The sequence below is a fragment of the Natator depressus genome, chromosome 19, assembly GCF_965152275.1.
Source record: "Natator depressus isolate rNatDep1 chromosome 19, rNatDep2.hap1, whole genome shotgun sequence".
NCBI classification, from domain to species: domain Eukaryota; kingdom Metazoa; phylum Chordata; order Testudines; family Cheloniidae; genus Natator; species Natator depressus.
In genome coordinates, this window is record NC_134252.1 from 7598449 (window position 1) to 7617354 (window position 18906).

Sequence of the window (18906 nt, forward strand, 5' to 3'; positions counted from 1 at the left end):
CCAACCTCTCCACACATCTGGGCAGCCCCACAAATCAGGACCCTCTCTCCAATAATCCAGGGCAACCCCCTCCATCCAAACCTCACACACCTTTAGGACAGACCCCCAAAATCAGGACCTCCTTGCTAATAATCCAGGTTGACTCTCCCAAACATCACACACACATCAGGGTAGCCCCCTCAAACCCTGACTCCCTCGTCCAATAATCTGGGATAACCTCATGCCCAAACCCTCGTGCACACATCAACCCCACCCCACCCCCCAAAAACTTGGATTCTTCTTCCCCAACAATCCTGGGTAACCTATCCAGGCAGCCACCCCAAAACCTGACTCTCTTCAACAAACCAGGCAAACCCTAACTCAAATCCTCTCTCCCTCTCTCCCTCACCCCAATCCAGGGGCAACACCTACACTCAAATCCTGAGCAGCGCATCCCTGAGAATCCAGGGACATGACCCCACTCAAATGATAAGAACTGCTGACCAACAATGCAGAAGGTAAAATCCCGTCCCCAAATTCTGACATCCCCCCCCTTTCCTCAGCAGTCCAGGGGCAAAATCCCAAATCTTGACACCTCCCCTCAGACAACAGAGGTCAATTCCTACCCCCTGCCCCCTAAAAAATCTTGCTAATCTACCTGCTCCTAAAATCTGATCCCTGCAGTCAGGGGACAATTTCCCACCAAAATCCTGACAATCCCAGAACATTGCCCACCCTGCGTACACATTCTGTCATTCCCACTTCTTCAAAAGTCCAAGGGCAAAGCCACTTTCATTCATCTCCCGATTATCGTTCCCACACCAAATAGGGGCAAATCCCCTGACTAATTCTGACACCCTTCCCCTTCACCCCACAAAACACACGGGCAAAGTCCTGACATTCACTTTTCCCCTACAAAACCCCACCCAAATCCTGGCAACTCCCTTTAACTTGGCCATTCTTGCCCTCCTTCCAACTGTCAAAGGCCATCCCCACCTCAAATCCTGTCAGTCTACCCCCCATGCCAATTCTGGGGCAAACTCCTACCAATAACCTCCCCCATGACTCCACTGGGCTAAGGCAACCCACCACACAAGGCCTGACAGTCGTTCCAACCCTCCTGTCAGCCGCATGGCAACAAAATATACCCCCCCATACCAACCCCCCTTCACTCAAGTTATACCAAAAGCGTGTTGCTTCTGCATTGGGAGAGCGGAGTTGAATATTTGTAATGGCACTGAGATAAATTCGTAGCCAGGAGGCGATACCATCCCGTTCGCCAGTGAAGAGATGGAAATGTTGGAGCCAGAAGATTCCATGGCAGTTGGGGTTGGGCCATTGGAAGGGGCAGTTGGGAATGGGTCATAAGGACATGAGTCTGGGTCAATATGGGGTGATTATTTTTAATGGCACTTGAGAGAGATTCTTGTCCTCTCCCCTGCAAACAGTGCACAGGAGGACTGGGGTGAGGGTCTCTCTTCAGTCCATGAAGGGACTGGAATGAAGATGTTCTGTGGTGCTGTGACAATCATTGAACAGAGGGTTACTAGGCAGCTGATGAAACACAGGAGAGGAACAGTGTCATGGGATTGAAACTGAGGTGAAAAAGGAGGAAACCAACTGAGTCAGGAAGAAAGGGGGAGCAGAGAAAGAAAAGCAGCCAGTGAAATGCACCTGAAGACAGGGTGTGCGCCTGACTATTCTGTCTCACTGCCCTAGAAGTGTGTGGCTCTTAGCTATGGTTTTGGAGATACCCTCACAGCACTGAGATCAGGAGTGACTGTAACTGGAGTTGTTCCCATAGCAATCTGCTTCTAGTATTTAGAACATCATTTTTCCTTGAACAAGGGCTAGTTCCTGAAGAAAACGCCAGTTCGCATCATATGTTGCCCTGGAGCAGGACCAATGTGCTTCAACATCTCCCTATGCATGCCAGCTGTCATTCTCCATTCACCAGGTGAGTAAAAGGGTGAGGGTTGAACAGCAATGAATGGAGAAGAAAACTGCTGAAACATGCCCCAACTCCAGACTCACTAGAATCAATGCTCTGGAGAGCCATAATTACGCAGACTCTTTAGTATAAGAGTTAGACACATCAGGGCATTAATGATGTGCAAGTTAAGAGAACCTAACATATCCTTCAGGGTCTTGTTGCGGTTATAATATGGCTTTTCAGTTATACAGCACATTTAATTTTCTTTAATCCTCGATAAAACCAATCGTTGTTTCTATTTATTGGTAAACTATCCTTCCACTATGGTAAATAATTTACAGTGGAAGAGTAAAAGGAATCAATGGATTAATAAAATATCTTGTTTTACAATATTTTTTGGTTGTAACCCCTTTCCAGCCCCCTGGCATTTTCTGCTTCGGAGCTCATGTCCTCCCAACTCAGCAGCCAGATTCCCAATGCCTCACAAGATCATTGGACTCTGGTGACACCTGGGAGTGGTTAGCAAAGCCTGACACAATGTTATTGTCTGTTTCCTTTCCACTTGCCATTATGTTCACTCTGAGGTTTGTACACTGCCCACCTGCCTGCTCTGGATCAGAACACTGTCAACCTGCAATTTCTATTTGAAAAATTTGGCCCAGAGTTTAGTGCTCCTGATTAAACTTTCTTGAAAGAATACAGTTTTAAATGGCCCAGACATCCTCAAAAACTAGGGCTGCAGTGGTGTTGGTACCTTGGAAACCATTCTGAATGCAGCATTTGCTTTAGCTGTTTGAGCATCCAGATCCCTGGGCTTGAGTATATTAAGATTATTCTAGATGCATATTCATTATAACTTTGTGTCCCCTTCCATGAAGTTGGAGTCACATGACTCCCACATGCTGTCTCCTTATACGTGAAGGTTAGATCACAAAGTGAATTGACATGGGGGTGGGGGGAGGGCACACAAGATCCATCTTCTGCTTTCTGTGCCCAAAATAGTTGGTGAGTCAGATGGATCCTACTGCTCTGGCTGATTCCAGATGTTTCTGGGCTCCCTCTGACTGTGGGGCCTGGATCCCAGAGAGCTTTCTCTATCTGCACTCTTCAGGCCTTCAGAGGTGGCTGGAGCAAAGGTTTCTGATTATGTTCTTTTAATATTCTTTATTCTCCGAGTATGCTCCTAATGAGGGCAGGTCAGTGCAAGACCCTTTGCCCTGTGGTCTTCCAAGGTCATTTATTTGTCATGATTCTGAAAAGTAATTCATTATGTACAGGTTTCAGAGTAGCAGCCATGTTAGTCTGTATTCGCAAAAAGAAAAGGAGTACTTGTGGCACCTTAGAGACTAACCAATTTATTGAAGTGAGCTGTAGCTCACGAAAGCTTATGCTCAAATAAATTTGTTAGTCTCTAAGATGCCACAAGTACTCCTTTTCATTATGTACTGGCACTGCACAATATGGTAAGAGGTAGGCTATTTTTTTAATATGAATTTTCAGTTGGATGCTGGAAGGTCACATTTCATCAGTGGTAGCCATAGACTCTATGTCTTATTGTATCCTCTGAGCCTGAGTCAGGATTTCTCATTAACGTTTTGGCTTTACCATTAGGGGGCAGACCTGAATCATATTAAAAGCAGAAGTGCTTCCTCCTGCATTTGACTGGAAGAAGGGACAGGAGATGGGGACGATCATTTCATCCATTTAAAACGGGAGACCATAGGTGGGCAAAATTATTCACGCACGGAAACTTTGGCAAATGGAATGTAGTTACTCCTTACAATCAGAGCTAGGATTGCCAGTCCTCCAGGATTGTCCTGGAGTCTCCAGGAATTAAAGATGAATCTATAATTAAAGATTATGTCATGTGATGAAACCTCCAACCAAAACTGGCAACCCTAATCAGAGCATCTGCAATATAACGAATGTCTCCTCTTGCCCAGTCTTGAGGAAGAACTCTGTGTAGCTCAAAAGCTTGTCTCTCTCACCAACAGAAGTTGGTCCAATAAAAGATATTATCTCATTCACCTTGTCTCTTGTCTGTTATATGTAACCTATCATTTAAATCAGCTTCTGTACCAGATGACTGGAGGATAGCTAATGTGACACCAATTTTTAAAAAATGCTCCAGAGGCTATCCAATTACAGGCCAGTAAGCCTAACTTCAGTTCCGGGCAAATTGATTGAAACTACAGCAAAGAACAGACACATAGATGAACATGATTTGTTGGGGAAGAGTCAACATGGTTTTTGTAAAGGGAAATCATGCCTCACCAATCTACTAGAACTCCTTGAGGGGGTCAACAAACATGTGGACAAGGGTGATCCAGTGGATATAGTGTACCTAGATTTTCTGAAAGCCTTTGACAAGGTCCCTCACCAAAGGCTCTCAAGCAAAGTAAGCTGTCATGGGAAGGTCCTCTCATGGATCAGTAACTGGGTAAAAGATAGAAGGCAAGGTGTAGGAATAAATAGTCAGTTTTCACAATGGAGAGAGATAAATAGCAGGGTCCTCCAAGGATCTGTACTGGGACTTGTGCTGTTCATCATATTCATAAATGATCTGGAAAAGTGAGGTGGCAAAACTCAACTATTTTCAGTAATTTGGAATCATCTTCAAGTCCAAAGCTGACTGAAGAGTTGCAAAGGGATCTCATGTGACATCTCCAGCAAAACAGACTGTGACACAACAGCACATTTCACAACCATGACATGGGTTTGGAAGACTTTATTTGACACCTTTTGCTGGATGTCTGACAGCTCACAACGTTAACAGCTCTGCGCAGTGCAAAGTGTGGGCTCTAAGGCACAGACTAGCTCCAGGAACAACCAGTCCACAGGGAACTTCTCCGAACTGGAATATTGCATTCCTGATTGACTCTGCCACCTCAGGAAATGAATGAGGACAAGTACCGGGGGCCAGGGGCATTTATGTGTATTGAGAGCAATCAGGAGGGACTCACTTCCAAAACAAGTCTGTCTGACCCATATACATTTAACATACATATGTCAGATACACAGCTGTATCAATGCCACTGCTGAGCCACCAGTTCAATACACAACTGGCCACTTGCTTGACGTCTGGGATGGGGAGGGTCTGTTACATTAAAAAAACACTACTCACTGTTCCCCCTTTGTTCCTTTCTCTGCTTTGCCCTTCCTGGCACGGCACCACTGACTCAGGCAAGGGTCACGTTGATGCAATTAGAGGGTATTCAACTGGACCAATGCCAGCTTCTGCATAAATCCAAGAAAATAAAAACACAGGTTCAGGGAAGAGGGGTCTTGCGTTGATTTAAGTGGAGGTATACTGCCTTCTTATATGTTATATAAAATAATAATGCCAAGAGAAGTGCACCGGGGCAATAGACAGCCTGTGGCTAGGGTGGCCAGATGTCTTGGTTGGGAGGAACTGTTCTAGTCTCCCAACCCCTTCTGTGGAAACAGGCCCTGGTTCTCATAGACTCCATGGCCATCCGGTCACCAGATCACACCAACTGCCCTTCCTATGCTTCTGTTTTATATAAACAGCATTTCCTACACCCATTCGGGCAACTTCTGAGCACTCTCTTACTACTGCCGCTTCTCAGCTGATTGCAGCAGGAACCAAATAATAATCATCATCCTTGGCATTTATATAGGAACACACAGAGAGAAGACAAAGGCAGAGAAAGCTTTCAAGAGACAGAGGACATTCTAGGGGCTGGTCAAAAGCCCATGAAGTCAGTGGAAAGACGGCCATTGACTTCAGTGGGTTTGGGATCAAGTCCATGCAGAGAACATGGCAATAAAGAAAAAGAGTAGAGGTGGGCCTGGCAGAACAGGCTAGAAAATTTAATTAAGGATCTGGAAGTTGGTGAAAACAAAGGAGGAGCCTGGGGTAAAGGATGCTTTCTTCCACTCTTCCCTTTATGGTAATGTATTTTCATATGGGGAGGGAGGATTGATGGCTCAAGAGGGGAAGAGAGAAGGAAGGGCATCCTTCTCCCTCATAGTTCAGCTGCCAACCCTTCCCCTCCATGACAGGTGTCACTTCGGAAACCTGCTCCCTTACTCTGTAATGCTTCACTGGATGAGCAAGGTCTGTCTCTCTCACCGACATCTGAATTATCTACATAGGGAATCCCAAACAGCAGCTGGCAAAGGCATTTTGCACAGTAATGTCTGATACTCCCTCCTGAAAACATTCTGATAACAGCATTGATCTAAGCACAGGATCAGGGAAATGTTTCCGTAAATCAAGTTCGCTAGTGACACTTGGGAAGGCCCTGGTTTTCGGTAAAAGCCAAGCCACGGGAGATGAAAATGCGAACTGCACATAGTATTGAGGTCTTAAGTACAGGAAGTCCTGTGCTGGGATAATTCTATGCAGCAGGAATGCGTACTGGGTATCACAGGGTGTCAGTTCAGAGGGAGATCGGGAACTGTTACGTTTTCAGCCAAGTCGTCCCTCAGGGTTCTGTGGTTTTGAATCAGCTTGTTACGCATAATGTCAAGCTCTCCATTTTTAGAGATCAACAGAATGGGGTTGGCCAACGGAGAGGAACCTCCCAAGTGTCCTGACTGTTCACGGCAATCCTGATGGGGGTTGGGTTCAGTTATCAAAGGACAGTTTGTGTGCGTGTGGTAGATTGTCTCTATTACTCGCCGACATGTCTCACCTCACTCAGATCGTGTCAAACAACATGCTGAAGCTAGGAGGAAGTCAATGCTCGAAAGTCAAGGTGCGGGAGGGAATATCTTTTATTGGACCAACTTCTGTTGGTGAGAGAGACAAGCTTTCGAGCTGACACAGAATTCTTCTTCAGGGCTGGCCTGAGGAAGAGCTCTGTATAAGATGGAAAGCTTGTGTTGGTCACCAACAGAAGTTGGTCCAACAAAAGATATTCCCTCCCCCATCTTGTCTTGCTAACATTCTGGGACCTTCATGGCTACAACACCACTGCACACAAGTGTTAGAAAGTGCCACTGCTTGGGAGCTCTGTGTCTCCAGCAAAGTCAAATCAGTGCCAAGGCTGGTGTACATTTTTCAGACTGCAACATTCAGCTCTACCAGGGCCTGGGCTGGGGAAGGGAAAGGTCTGAATTAGGATCTGTGTATAAACCTCACCCATAACCTTTAGTGGAGCTGTACACAGACAAATACATTCAGTTCAATAAAAAATCTGCAAACCTGAAATGAAAAAGAGGGAGACAGTGTGATGGGGAGGGAGGGAAGATGACGTGAGGAATAAGAAGGGGTGGCAAGGTGAGGAGAGGATCCTTTATTTCTGCAAAGCAGGAAAGAAGCTGTTCATCGAAGCATGCTTTTTGAGCAGTGGCTGCTGATGATTTTTGTCTCCATTAAGGATTTTGTCAGGGAGGGATCAGAAAGCCCCAATTTCAGTAGCCCAGGAGCGGCAGAGTCTGGAAGTTCCACCTCTGGTGCCTGGCCCCTGGGGAGAATCATTCGAAGCCGGAGGAGCTGTGTGAGAAGCAGGTGGTATGGGAACTCCAGCAGAGGTGGAGGAGAGCAGGAACGTTGCAATCTGGCTGCTCCTAGAGGTGGCATCTCTCAGGGCACCACTTGCTGATGGCACACTGGACATGGCACATGGGGTTGTTGACGTCACTGTGGGTCTAGCCCTCCGGGATGAAGAGGCCATCCTATTGGACAGGAAGTTTCGGCGGGCTGGCATGATGGCACTAGGAATTCGGCGAACGGGAGCCCTTCTCATGGTGGTACTTGGATAAGCCAGGGGGGAAGCAGTCAAGACAGCTAGACCCGGGACAACCTCCCTCCTGGGTATTAGTACTTGATTGGCGGGGGCTGTGGAATTGTGGAGGAATGACCAGGGCCACATCTGAAAGGGCAGAAGGGAAGTGGCCATAGGCGAAGGCTCCATTTCAGCAACATAATTATTCAGGTGGGAGAGGAGTCGTAGCCGGATAGGATCAGCACCGTTTTGTCCCTCAAGGATACCAAGGTATCTGACAACTTCAGTGAGGCATTCACGGAAGCCGATACTCCTGTAATCCACAGCCAGGGCTCGGGCATCCAAGAACCCTGGGAGAAAAAGACATATATAGCATCATGTCCACCAAGAGCACAGACAACTGATTTCACTACAAATTTTAACGTAATTGCGCATTTAACCTGAGGAATTTGCCGCCCCATGATATTATTGAAGCAAATAGCCGGGTGAGCTTGAAAAAAGAATTTGACGTTTACATGAATAAGACTAGCATCTGCAGTTACTCTAGCTAGGATAAAATGATCAGGGCCATCAATGTTCTTGGTTCAGGGCATAAACTGATCACCGGCTGGGATCAGGAAGTAATTTCCTTTGGATTCTGTCACTGGCTGCTGCTGGAGGCAATATTGTGGGTCTCTTCTGGTATGGCCATTCCTAGACCAGCAGGTTGTGTGATGTCGACTTCGCAATGGACAGCTTAATGGCCCCTCCCTGCATTTAGAGACAACTGTTTGACTCTGTTACTCATATTTTATTTAAACAGATGTCCAACTGAAGGATACGAGACAGTCTCAGACCCAAGACTATTGGCTCTAGAGGGCCCAAAGCCTTGGATTGTGGAGACGATCAATGAGGCACAATAAAACTACCAATTGTTCCTTCAGTCTCTTTCCTTCTTGGGCTTCCCGAGAGGATGGGCAATAAACCAGAGAGCACAACCAGCATGGACAAAGTACTGCACCACCTCACATTTTGGGGACCCTGTTGACACCATGTTTCAGCCTTGTAGCATAGTCAAGCTGAGTATTTAAACAGTGTTCCTAGACCATGATGTAACTCTGCTAAAGTCCACAGTCTAGTCCCATCTACCCAGCGAGACAGAACTGTGTTTTAATCGAGTCAGAGGTTTACTGTGTTGAAACTGAGATCCCCGCCAGAGTCACTGGGCAAGCGGAGAATGGGAACTTTGCTCTTGCGGAGGACGTGTATCCCCTTGTGTGTTACAAACTGTTAGATGGGGGGGTGGAAAAAGGCATGTTTCTATGCCGAGTCACTAACCAGACTCCAGGCAGTGCCAGGAAACGTATCCCAATGGGATGTGGAGGAGGCAGACTTTGGTTTGGAAGCCAGGTCCATTTGCAAGCATGACTAAGTGTGTAGCCTTGCCCGGGTCTGTGTGCATAGCTGTCGCTGTTCTGGGAGTTGGCTGCCTTTTCTGTGGTTACACGGGACACACCATATGGCACACCTCAGTCTGCCAAGGCCTAAATGTGAGACCCTGACCCATATGCAGGAGAACAAATAGTAGCACCGGAAGTGGAAAGTCTCCCCATGGGAGAGCCGCTTCCTTTCAAAAGCAAACACCAAATCATTTCTATAACCTTCGTATTAACGATTTCTGGAGTAAACAACGGACAATAAGAATGGGACGCCGCTCTCAGAGTCAAGGGTGAATTTTCCTCCCCTCAGAAGAAATCCTGTCCCCCTGGGGGGTCAGTGGGAGTCTTGCCATTGCTTTCAATACAGCCGGGATTTCACCCTCAGCACACACGTTTACAGAAGCAGTTCTCACCTGTTCCCCCAGTAGCATGAAGCATTTTTAAATGGTCCACTGTCATTTGCAGGATCTCTGCCTTCTCCAGCTTGGAGGAGCCCTGTGTATTGAAAGCAGGGAGGGGCAGAGAAAGAGAGACTATCAATCCACCGTTTTAAAATCTAGGATTCCATCTCATTAAGGGAGCCATCAGCAAGGGGGCCTGAACTTTCCAGAAATGGGCAGATGAACAGATTCAGGGTTTGGATTCAGACTCATCTCGAATCAAGTGGTAAGGAAAATGGATCTCCCCTCAAAAGATGCTGTGAGGCAAACTGAAAATCTCTGTTTCCGTTCGTCCCTGCTGCAGCTAAATGTCTTTTATTCTCCATAAGGTTTCCTGGAAGATTTATTACCACCCTATTTTACCACCTACTTATCCTCTGGGTGATAATAATTTAGAGCGTTTATGGGGTTTTCACCCCTGAAGAATCCTAACAGGATCTACAGACTGTATTTAACAATTACCCATCAGTGAAATGCAGACACCTCTGGGGTGGAATGCAGCAGTCATTGTGCGCCGTTGACATTACGTAACACTTTGGAGCTGGACCAATGAAGAATAACATCTCCAAATGTAGTTGCAGAAGGAATTTAGGTCAAGTTACAATCTGAGCACGACTCTTGGGTTTAGCACCCCAACTGGGAAAAGTACCCTGAGAGGTTTGGGGCCTTTAGATAAACAGATGTTAACAGGGGACAAAAAGAAGCAACAATCACATATGCTGGACACGTGACTTGGATTTCAGGAGATCTTTTCACAGAGAATGGGCAGGACCTTGTTTTTAGATCTCATCCAGAAGACAGCAGCTGCTTAAGCATTAGGGCAGCATTGGCGACTAAGAGAGAGGAATGCTACCTACTCCATCATCAGCATCTCTTTCTGCAGCACCAGCTGGTGGTCCTCAGATCTCCCACCCAAGCTCTGACCACTGTCCAACCCAAACCCTGCTCAGCTAATGAGAGCTAATTAAATTAATGCCTAAGGTGAAATGGCTGTAAAAGCAAGATGCCTCCCAACCATTGAACCACAACCCTGATTTGGGCTGCCTGAAGATAATTTACTCTGCTGATATGACCCCTCTCTGAATGTTTGTTCATAAGCACCAGAAGGTCTTTTCTTTAACATAAGAACATAAGAATGGCCCTACTGGGCCAAATCAAGGGTCCATCTAGCCCAGTATCCTGTCTTCTGACTCTGGCCAATGCCAGGTGCCCCAGAGGGAGTGAACAGAACAGGTCATCATCAAGTGATCCATCCCCTGTTGCTCATTCCCAGATTCTGGCAAACAGAAGCTAGGGACACCATTGCCTTTCTTAAAACTATAAGCCCCTGGGGGGAAAATGGTCACGTCTGACATTCTTCACGTACCTGCTTCTCAAAGGCAGTGGGGACTAAACGCCGCAGTTCAGACAGGCTGCTGTTAATACGGTCACGACGCCGCTTCTCAATGATCTACAAAATAAATCCATTCAGAGGAGCGTAGCTGGGCCCCATATCCCATAATCATTTTTAGACTTATACCTCCCATTTCTAGAATGCCTTCCACCTAGGGATCTCAAATTCTTTAACAAGCACTGGTTAATGGAGCCTCATAGCCCTCCATGGGGTACAGATCGTCCCCCATTTTTAATATCCCCTTTAATATCTACAATTTTAGATAGGCACTTTTCATCAAATGAAATAAATCAGTGTTACCAATGGAGAAACTGAGGCACGGGGGTGGGGGGAGTTAAATGACTTGCCCAACAACACTTGGGGTGGGATCCCAACCCCTATAGGGTGGATAAAAGGGCCAGAGCAGCATTAACATGCCCGACAAGCCCCAGTTGCCACTGAGGACAATTTCCCCAGTGCAGGCAGGGTGGAGGAAAAGCTGTACCTTCAGAGGACCCCATCACAAGGGACGTGCTAGACACAGGGCAGCATCATGCAGCCCTAGGGAGATTCCAGCCAGTGCAGTGGTCCAGAGGGCAGCTCAGGGAGGATGCTGTGACTTAGGCCACCAAAGCTAAGTTATGCCTGGAGCCTCTCCAGCCCCCAGAAGAGCCCAGCCCCCAGAAGAGCCCATCCCTGGTGTTGTAGAGTTGGAAATAGAAGCTTCTTTCCTATACTGTTCTAACACTGCTTCTCCCTTGGGATATGGAGCTCACCTTCGTTAACAATAGAGATCCATGAGACAGAAGGGTTAAAACGGCCCATTTCTTTGCTGAACTATAGCTTACTCCGTAATGAGCATTAAAAACCTTACAGCATTCACATGTCCTCAATCTGTGCATGCCACTGACGGGCACAATATGGCTGTTAGGTTTTGTAGCATAAATGCTACTCACCCCTCTCCGCTTCTTCCTGGCTTGTATCTGAGATGTGGTGGTGGGAGAAACAGCCCTGGATACTTGGCTGTATAGAAAGAAGAAGAAGAAAAAAAGGGAGTGGGGAGGTGTTTCAGATGCTGTCTATTTGTTAACCACACACACAGACTTTACACCCACTCACCACATGGGATTTCCCACGTAGAAGGGAGTCTTGAGATTTCTGTACCATTTTAAGCACAGTCTACTTAGAGCTAAGTAAAGCGGGAGGTGGCAAGGGGAGCTGGGCGGGACTTGGGATCTCTCCTCCCTGAAAATGCCCATCAGACTGCAAGAGATTTCTGGCAGGCCATTCTGCTAAGAGGCATATATTGTCTTTTGGTATCAAAATAGACAGCATCTTCCTGACTTGTTGCAAAAGCAAAGATCTGATCCTTTGCAAAAGCAAAGATCTGATCCTGGTTTTCTCCGTTCTTTCAGATTTCAGATCTCTTTTATAAACCTGCAGCATTTTATACCATCATTGTGATAATGGATCCGAGCACCCACAACTCCCACTGATGTAAGTAGGAGTTAGGGAACTCATGCCTCAGGATCAGGCTGGTGACAGCATTTATGTGGTAGGTCAGGGCTTTCCTGGATCATGCAATTATTTCCCTGAGAAGAACACTTCTTGCAGCTGCATGTTTGCTTCTCCTGTGACAGACATAAAGTTATCCCGGATTCCCCAGGGCAGTATCTGGTTACACAGCAAACAGCTGAAAGGTAAACTTTTAAACGGACAAAACCAGTTGCTCCCCATAATTAGAGGGACTGGAGCACCATAGAGATGGAGCTCAGCTGTGAAGGCGGAAGTAGGTGGAAAATGCCTCGTTACATTACTCAGCACAGTGATCACTGCCTGCCAATAGACAGTCCCTGAAGGCGCTGTTGTCCCCAACCAGATGTCACAAGCTGCAGTGCAGAAGCCCCGGAAAAAGAGATCTAGAATGGGAAAAACTAGGGGAGAATGCTCTTCAGACCTTTCATCAGCTGAGACCCAAAGGTGAGACAAAAGACCCAAAGTAATGGTGCAGGACGCACAATACAAGGGGAGGTCAAATCTTTAATATAAACAACATTTTCATCATCTCACTGTTACAATTCTGCTGTATAATGCAGGAGAATAAATGCAGGATAAGAGCAGCTTTGCATGGGACATAGGTACGTTTGGATTTCAAAGGAAGCATATCCTTTAGAGGGACAGACAATTAGAAGATGGGGGACTTCACGGATGTGGAACCCATGTGTATGTTTGAGAGAGAAGCTACAAAAGTCCTCTGCTTGACTGATCTCCCGTGGTCCTTGGGAGACTTTTCTCTCAACCCCAGCTCCTGAAACTGACCAACTGCTGGACTGTTCCTGCCTCTTGAGACATTTGAAGCAAAGATGATAAAATCTAAACACAGTTTACAACATTCTCCAGTACAGACATCCCGAGGGACCTGAAGAGCAAATAAGAAAAATACGTCTGGAAAGGGGTTTGGGTTCACTCCATCAAACCGCAATATTTTTCAGTTTGACAGAGCATTTTAATGGCAGAACCTGTTAAATAAATCTCTGTAGGCAGAGTGTGTTCTGCATAACAGGCCAAAACCTAGAATGAGCACGGTCCATTAAAAGTACATTTTGTTAGGCACAAGGTGCGGGGTTTCCAGAAGTTGTTTCACTATAATTCTTCTTCTTCCATATGGCCAGAGAGGTGATTAGCAACATTCAAATAACCAAGTCCAGATTAGTGAGCCGGGGCAAGAGGGCAACCTTCACATGGTGCGTCTGTTATATGTTATTGATTAACACAATGAATGTCGTCAAAAGGCTACTGGACATGGATTTGTTGATCTCTCGGTACGAGTAGCAATGTTTCACGTAAATCACACACAATGACAAACTCTTACCTTAAGTACCATCTCATATACCCCATTTTTTTGTAGTCTTTCCATGCCTGCTGTGTGTTTTCCCTGTGTCTATGTGTATACTGTGTTTGTGTGTGTGCATGGTGAGAGGGTGGACATGGGAGAGCATTTGCATGTGCTCACAGCAAGGAGTATTTACTCTTATTTGTACTGTTGTATGTGGGATTGTGTGTGTATATATGGTACAGGGATGTGATTTGATGTGCAGTATGGGTGTGTGGTGTATGTGTCCAATAGAACTCACTAACAGTCAGTCTGAATACCCTGAACCTCCATTTGTAGGAAAGTAGAAAGTCCCATTTTGTTTGAATGCATTGCTCTTTGCAAACTACAGTTCCAGACACTGGACGGATGGATTTGGCTTACTTCAAAAGGGTTTCTTCCATTTGACTGATACATATGAGGAATTTAAGGCGATTTGGTCTAAGTTTCTGGAGGACTATGACTGATACATTTCTTGTTGTCTGACTTTGTCATTTGTAGTATTGTTCAGCTGGCTTTTTAATAAACAAAAATAATCACTTTCGCATCTGTACCAACCTTCAGCTGAGGATCTCCGCCATTTACAAACATGAGTTAATTATGCTTTGCAATGCCAGCAGCTTATCCCCAAAGTCACACAGCAAATCAGTGGTGGAGTCGGGAATCAAATCCCAAACTCCTGACTTACTGTCCCAAATTACTCCAAGCTCTAGGCAACACTCCCCACTTGGTGGTGTTTCTCTTTGCCTGCTATATTTCTTACACTAGTACATTACTTAGGTTGTAAACTTGTCAGGGCAGGAACTGTCCTTTCATTACGTGCTGGGTGCTGTACAAACACAATGGGGCCCCTACACACCACCCACAGTAGAATAAATAATATAACAATCATAATGTTATGTTTTACATCTTGCTTTGGAAATACATATTTTCAATTGCAACAGAGATCAACCCTATCTCTATGGTTGTTCCCTGACATAAATGATTGAGACGGCAGGAGAGTGGGGTGGGAGGAGGTATTTTTTCATGCTTTGTGTATATATAAAAAGATCTTCTACACTTTCCACAGTATGCATCCGATGAAGTGAGCTGTAGCTCACGAAAGCTTATGCTCAAATAAATTGGTTAGTCTCTAAGGTGCCACAAGTACTCCTTTTCTTTTTGCGAATAGAGACTAACACGGCTGTTACTCTGAAACCTGCCACTACGTACTGTTATGTCCATCAGTGTGTTGTAAGACAGACTGTGGTGTTGTGCTGTATAGATCTGTGATGTGATATATGACATGTGCGTTGGGAGGGTGGATGATATACAGATACACTCCATAGTTGTGTTACCGCTGGATGCATGTGTGCTATGTGTTATGTGTTGGGTAAATTGTTCTCTGTTGCCTGTACGGTGCCGTGTAACGCTGAGTGCTAATATCAGCAAGTACTAATGTTCTTTAGGGCCTAATTCTGAGAGAACCTGAGCATATCCTGCTGAGGCACCTAGCAAGAGATGCTCACAGAATGAGGCCATGGGTGATTTCTGTATTCAGGATATCAAGCAGCGAAGGGCTTATTTCTACGGGTGCACTGGGGGATACTGGGCTGTAGACATGAGTGTTCACATGCAACTGATGTATAAGACAGAGAAGAAAACAAGTTTCAGAGTGCTTTGCACATTCCTCCTCTGTCTGTTTCCACGGGCAGTGCCTGGGCTGCTGGCAAACAGATGACACAGCGTGGGAACACAGTGCTTTGAGGAACAGCAGCAAGGCTCCCTTAACATACAGAACTGCAGTGATCAGGGACCTTGCAAAGAATTAAAATAGCACCGTAGAGGGGGAAATCGCACAGGGCCTGCTCCTTTCCTTTAACCGTCTTCCCAAGCTGCAGAGTGCTCGAGCCTGAGAGGAGCCCAGGTGCTGAAACTCAGCTCCCTCGATGGGTAATGTCCATTGCTAACATTATTTGGTTTGTACAATGGAAAAAACTCGTACTGCGGGAAAACCACAATCCCTCCCGCATTTAATAAAGAGCAAATGAACCTTGGCCTAACCGGGCAATGGGTGCATTATGACTCCACGGGCAGCGTGGCTAGTACAGGACAAACTCACTCGTCCAAAATTCTTTGGGAGGTTTCAGATAAACAGCGCTGCAGATTATAGATACTGGCCCTTGCATCGGGGGAGCATACATAGCTGTCTCTTGGGGAGCTAGGAGCTCGGGTTAAAGAAGGTGAGATTATTCCTTTCCCTTAGCCATGATGGGAGAGTGGGAAATCAGTTGCATTAGCCTTAGTTTGGCATTTCCTCCAAGGCTGGCAGTTCACTATCCCTTCACTGGGAGCTGGGGTGAGTTTCTGTCCCTTGCTTTCCAGCTGTGAGGTTTATGGTGATGATTAACCCTGGTCATTCGCACTTTCCAGCCCCAGAGCATTGCACAAATCATCCTCACACCCTCCCTGGCCATTCTGGGATTAGCCCAAGTTCACAGAGGCGGGTCAGCCTGTGGCCCCAAGTGGGTGGCCTGGCTGAGATGGGAACTCCCAGTGCTTGGCTCTGGAGCTGCTGGAAGGACCCTGCTGGGCTCTAAACCCACCTCCCCGGCGCATAGGTGCTGGAACTAGGCGTGTGGCCGCCCCGAACCCCCTGGAAGTGGCTTCCATCATCTCCAGGGTTTACAGTTTGGTTCAGGGGCTCTCAGCCCCCCCACTGTACAAATTGCTCCAGCCCTCCCTACCCCAGTGCACCCTGACCCCCATGCTAGCCCCCCCCCGCACTGCCCCTCCCATGTGCCCCTTACCTGTATTCCCTCCTTACCTGTATTCCTCCTCTTTGCCCACGTCTATGGTCCCGTCCGACTCGGAGCCCGACCAGCTCTCCTCGCTCAGCCGCTTCATCCTCCGAGACAGCGGCGGGCAGACAGCCTCCCCGCACGTGGGGGTGTATGGGGGGGGGCTGTCCCGCACTTGGGGCGATCGGGGAGTCTATGGGGGGGGAGGCTATCCCGCACCCTCCCCGCACGTGGGGCGATCGGGGGTCTATGGGGGGTTAGAGGCTCCCCCGCACGTGTATGGGGGGGAGTGGCTGTCCAGCACCCGTGAGGGCGATCCGGGGTCTATGGGGGGGAGGCTATCCCGCACCCTCCCCGCACGTGGGGGCGATCGGGGGTCTATGGGGGGGAGTGGCTGTCCCGCACCCGTGGGGGTGGATAGGGTCCGTCGCGGGGGCGGAGGGAAGGGGAGCTGGGAGCTGTCCCACCCTGGCCGGGCGCGGTGCGATCGGTCCCGTCTCGGCGGCCCTGCTCCCCTTCTGGCTGTAGGAAGGGAAGAGACCCAAGCCCCCCCTCCCCCCCCACCGCCGGGCTGGGAAGAGGAAATCGCCCCCGACGCCTGCGGGCAGCTCCTCCGCCCGCTCCCGTCCGGCCCCGTCTCGCTCTGCCCGGCACGTCCCTCGCCCCGGAGTGTCGGATCGCTCGGCTGCTCCGGCTTTCCCAGGTTCCCACTCCCCTCCCTGCCCCCGCCTTCCTGTCAAAGGAGCAGCCCGTGTGAACCGGCCCGGGCCCCCCCCTTCCCCTCGCCCCCCTGCCCGCCTCGGTGATTGGTCCCCGCCGCGGTTTAAAGGGACCAGTGACCTCACTGGCAACAGAAAACCGTGGGAAAGCGATGGGCCTGATAAAGCCCTGGCTTGTTGCAGGGAAAAATCAACATCCCGCCCCTCACGCACAGCCGTCGGCGGGGCTCCAGCGGGTCCGGAGCCCTGGGATTCAGATGCAAACCAGCTTGGCCTAAGCTCCGGGCGGTTTTCAAAGGGCAGAGGCTGGGCTGGTGCTTTCAGTCCTAATCAGGTCATAGGAACATAAGAAGGGCCAGACGGGGTCAGACCAAAGGTCCAGCTAGCCCAGCCTCCTGTTTTCTGACCTGCCAATGCCAGGTGCCCCAGAGGGGGTGAACAGAACAGGGAATCACCCGGCCATCCCTCATGTCAGGTGCCCAGGTCTGGAGCTCCAGCAGACCCTGGGGCTGGGACACTCCTAACCCCATCTAGCTGCAGTTCAGATCAGGTATTCTTCCCAGCCCGCTCTCCCTGCCTCACCTCTCTTGGCTTGCGGCTTTTCCTTTGTGACACTGGGGCCCCGATCCTCAGAGGTGTGTAGGTTCCTAATTTCCATTGCACTCATTGGGAGTTAAGACCCTAGCTTCCTACCCTTTGTATTCTCTTGTGAAAAACCACAGGCCCCTGTGATAAATGGCTTTTTTCATCTCTTCTTGGCCACCTCACCTGCACTCTGCCCCCTAACCCTGCGCACTCTAACCTCTCAAATCCTTGAGCAGCTTCCAAGCAGCTGCTATTAAAGCAAAAAAACCTGCCAACTAATTTCTACCTTCTTTCCTGCAAATGGGGCCTTTCCTCCAGAATTACTCAGCGTACATCTCAGATCAGTGTCACATTCCACAGAGCTGGGTGGGGGATTATTTTCCCCCCTCGTGGAAGTTTTTGATATTTTGGAAATTGTTCCCACCCTGAATTGGGACCTAAAGTCAAAATCTCAAACATTTTTGGCCACTGGGGGAAAAAAACCCAACAGTTTGGATCAATCAAAATGTTTTGCCTCAATAATTTTGAACTGGTGTGTTTTCAATTTTGCCCCCCCCCCCTTTTTTAAACTATATTTTAGCTTAAATTTGAAAACAATAAGCTGTTTCAAACTGGAAAGCCAGACTGCTTCATTCTAAAAATGTCAAAATGAAACATGTCAACAATTTTAAAACTTTTTTTTTTTGAGAACAATACATTGCAACTGACCTGCAAAATGCTTCATTTCTGATGATTTGGCATTTTCTGATGAAAAAAACCACAACATTTTATGGAAAAATTCCCAACCAGCTCCATTCAGGGCTGATTTAAGGTTTGGTAACTCATGAACCATTCGGAAGAGGAACCAGGGCTTCATTCCAACAGAGGGGAGCTGGGATTCCCCACTATCCAACGGGATAGAGTATTTGTTTCTAGCCAGGATAAATTGGGAGGTATTGGCCCTTAAAAGCATGACACGAGTTACAGAAAAGCTCCTTTCATGAGGTTTCTAGTTGTACATTTTCTCTCTACCTGAGGCTTGGGCATCTAGACTCATGTTACTACAGCACTTGGATTTCTATGCAGAAGGATATGAAAAATAGTGCACCAAACTTTTTCAAAACTCTCCAAAC

The 18906-nt window shown here is 47.6% G+C and overlaps 1 protein-coding gene across 1 annotated transcript; it reads right to left on the bottom strand.

The window, feature by feature from the left end:
• Window positions 1-4631: 4631 nt before the first annotated feature.
• HEYL (hes related family bHLH transcription factor with YRPW motif like) lies at window positions 4632-16682 on the bottom strand. Its single transcript, XM_074934670.1, has 5 exons — window positions 16517-16682; window positions 11795-11861; window positions 10833-10916; window positions 9440-9521; window positions 4632-7958 (listed from the first exon to the last, which is right to left on the bottom strand). The coding sequence occupies exons 1-5, from the start codon at window positions 16594-16596 to the stop codon at window positions 7279-7281; spliced, it is 993 nt and encodes a 330-aa protein (XP_074790771.1). The 5' UTR covers window positions 16597-16682; the 3' UTR covers window positions 4632-7278.
• Window positions 16683-18906: the final 2224 nt, after the last annotated feature.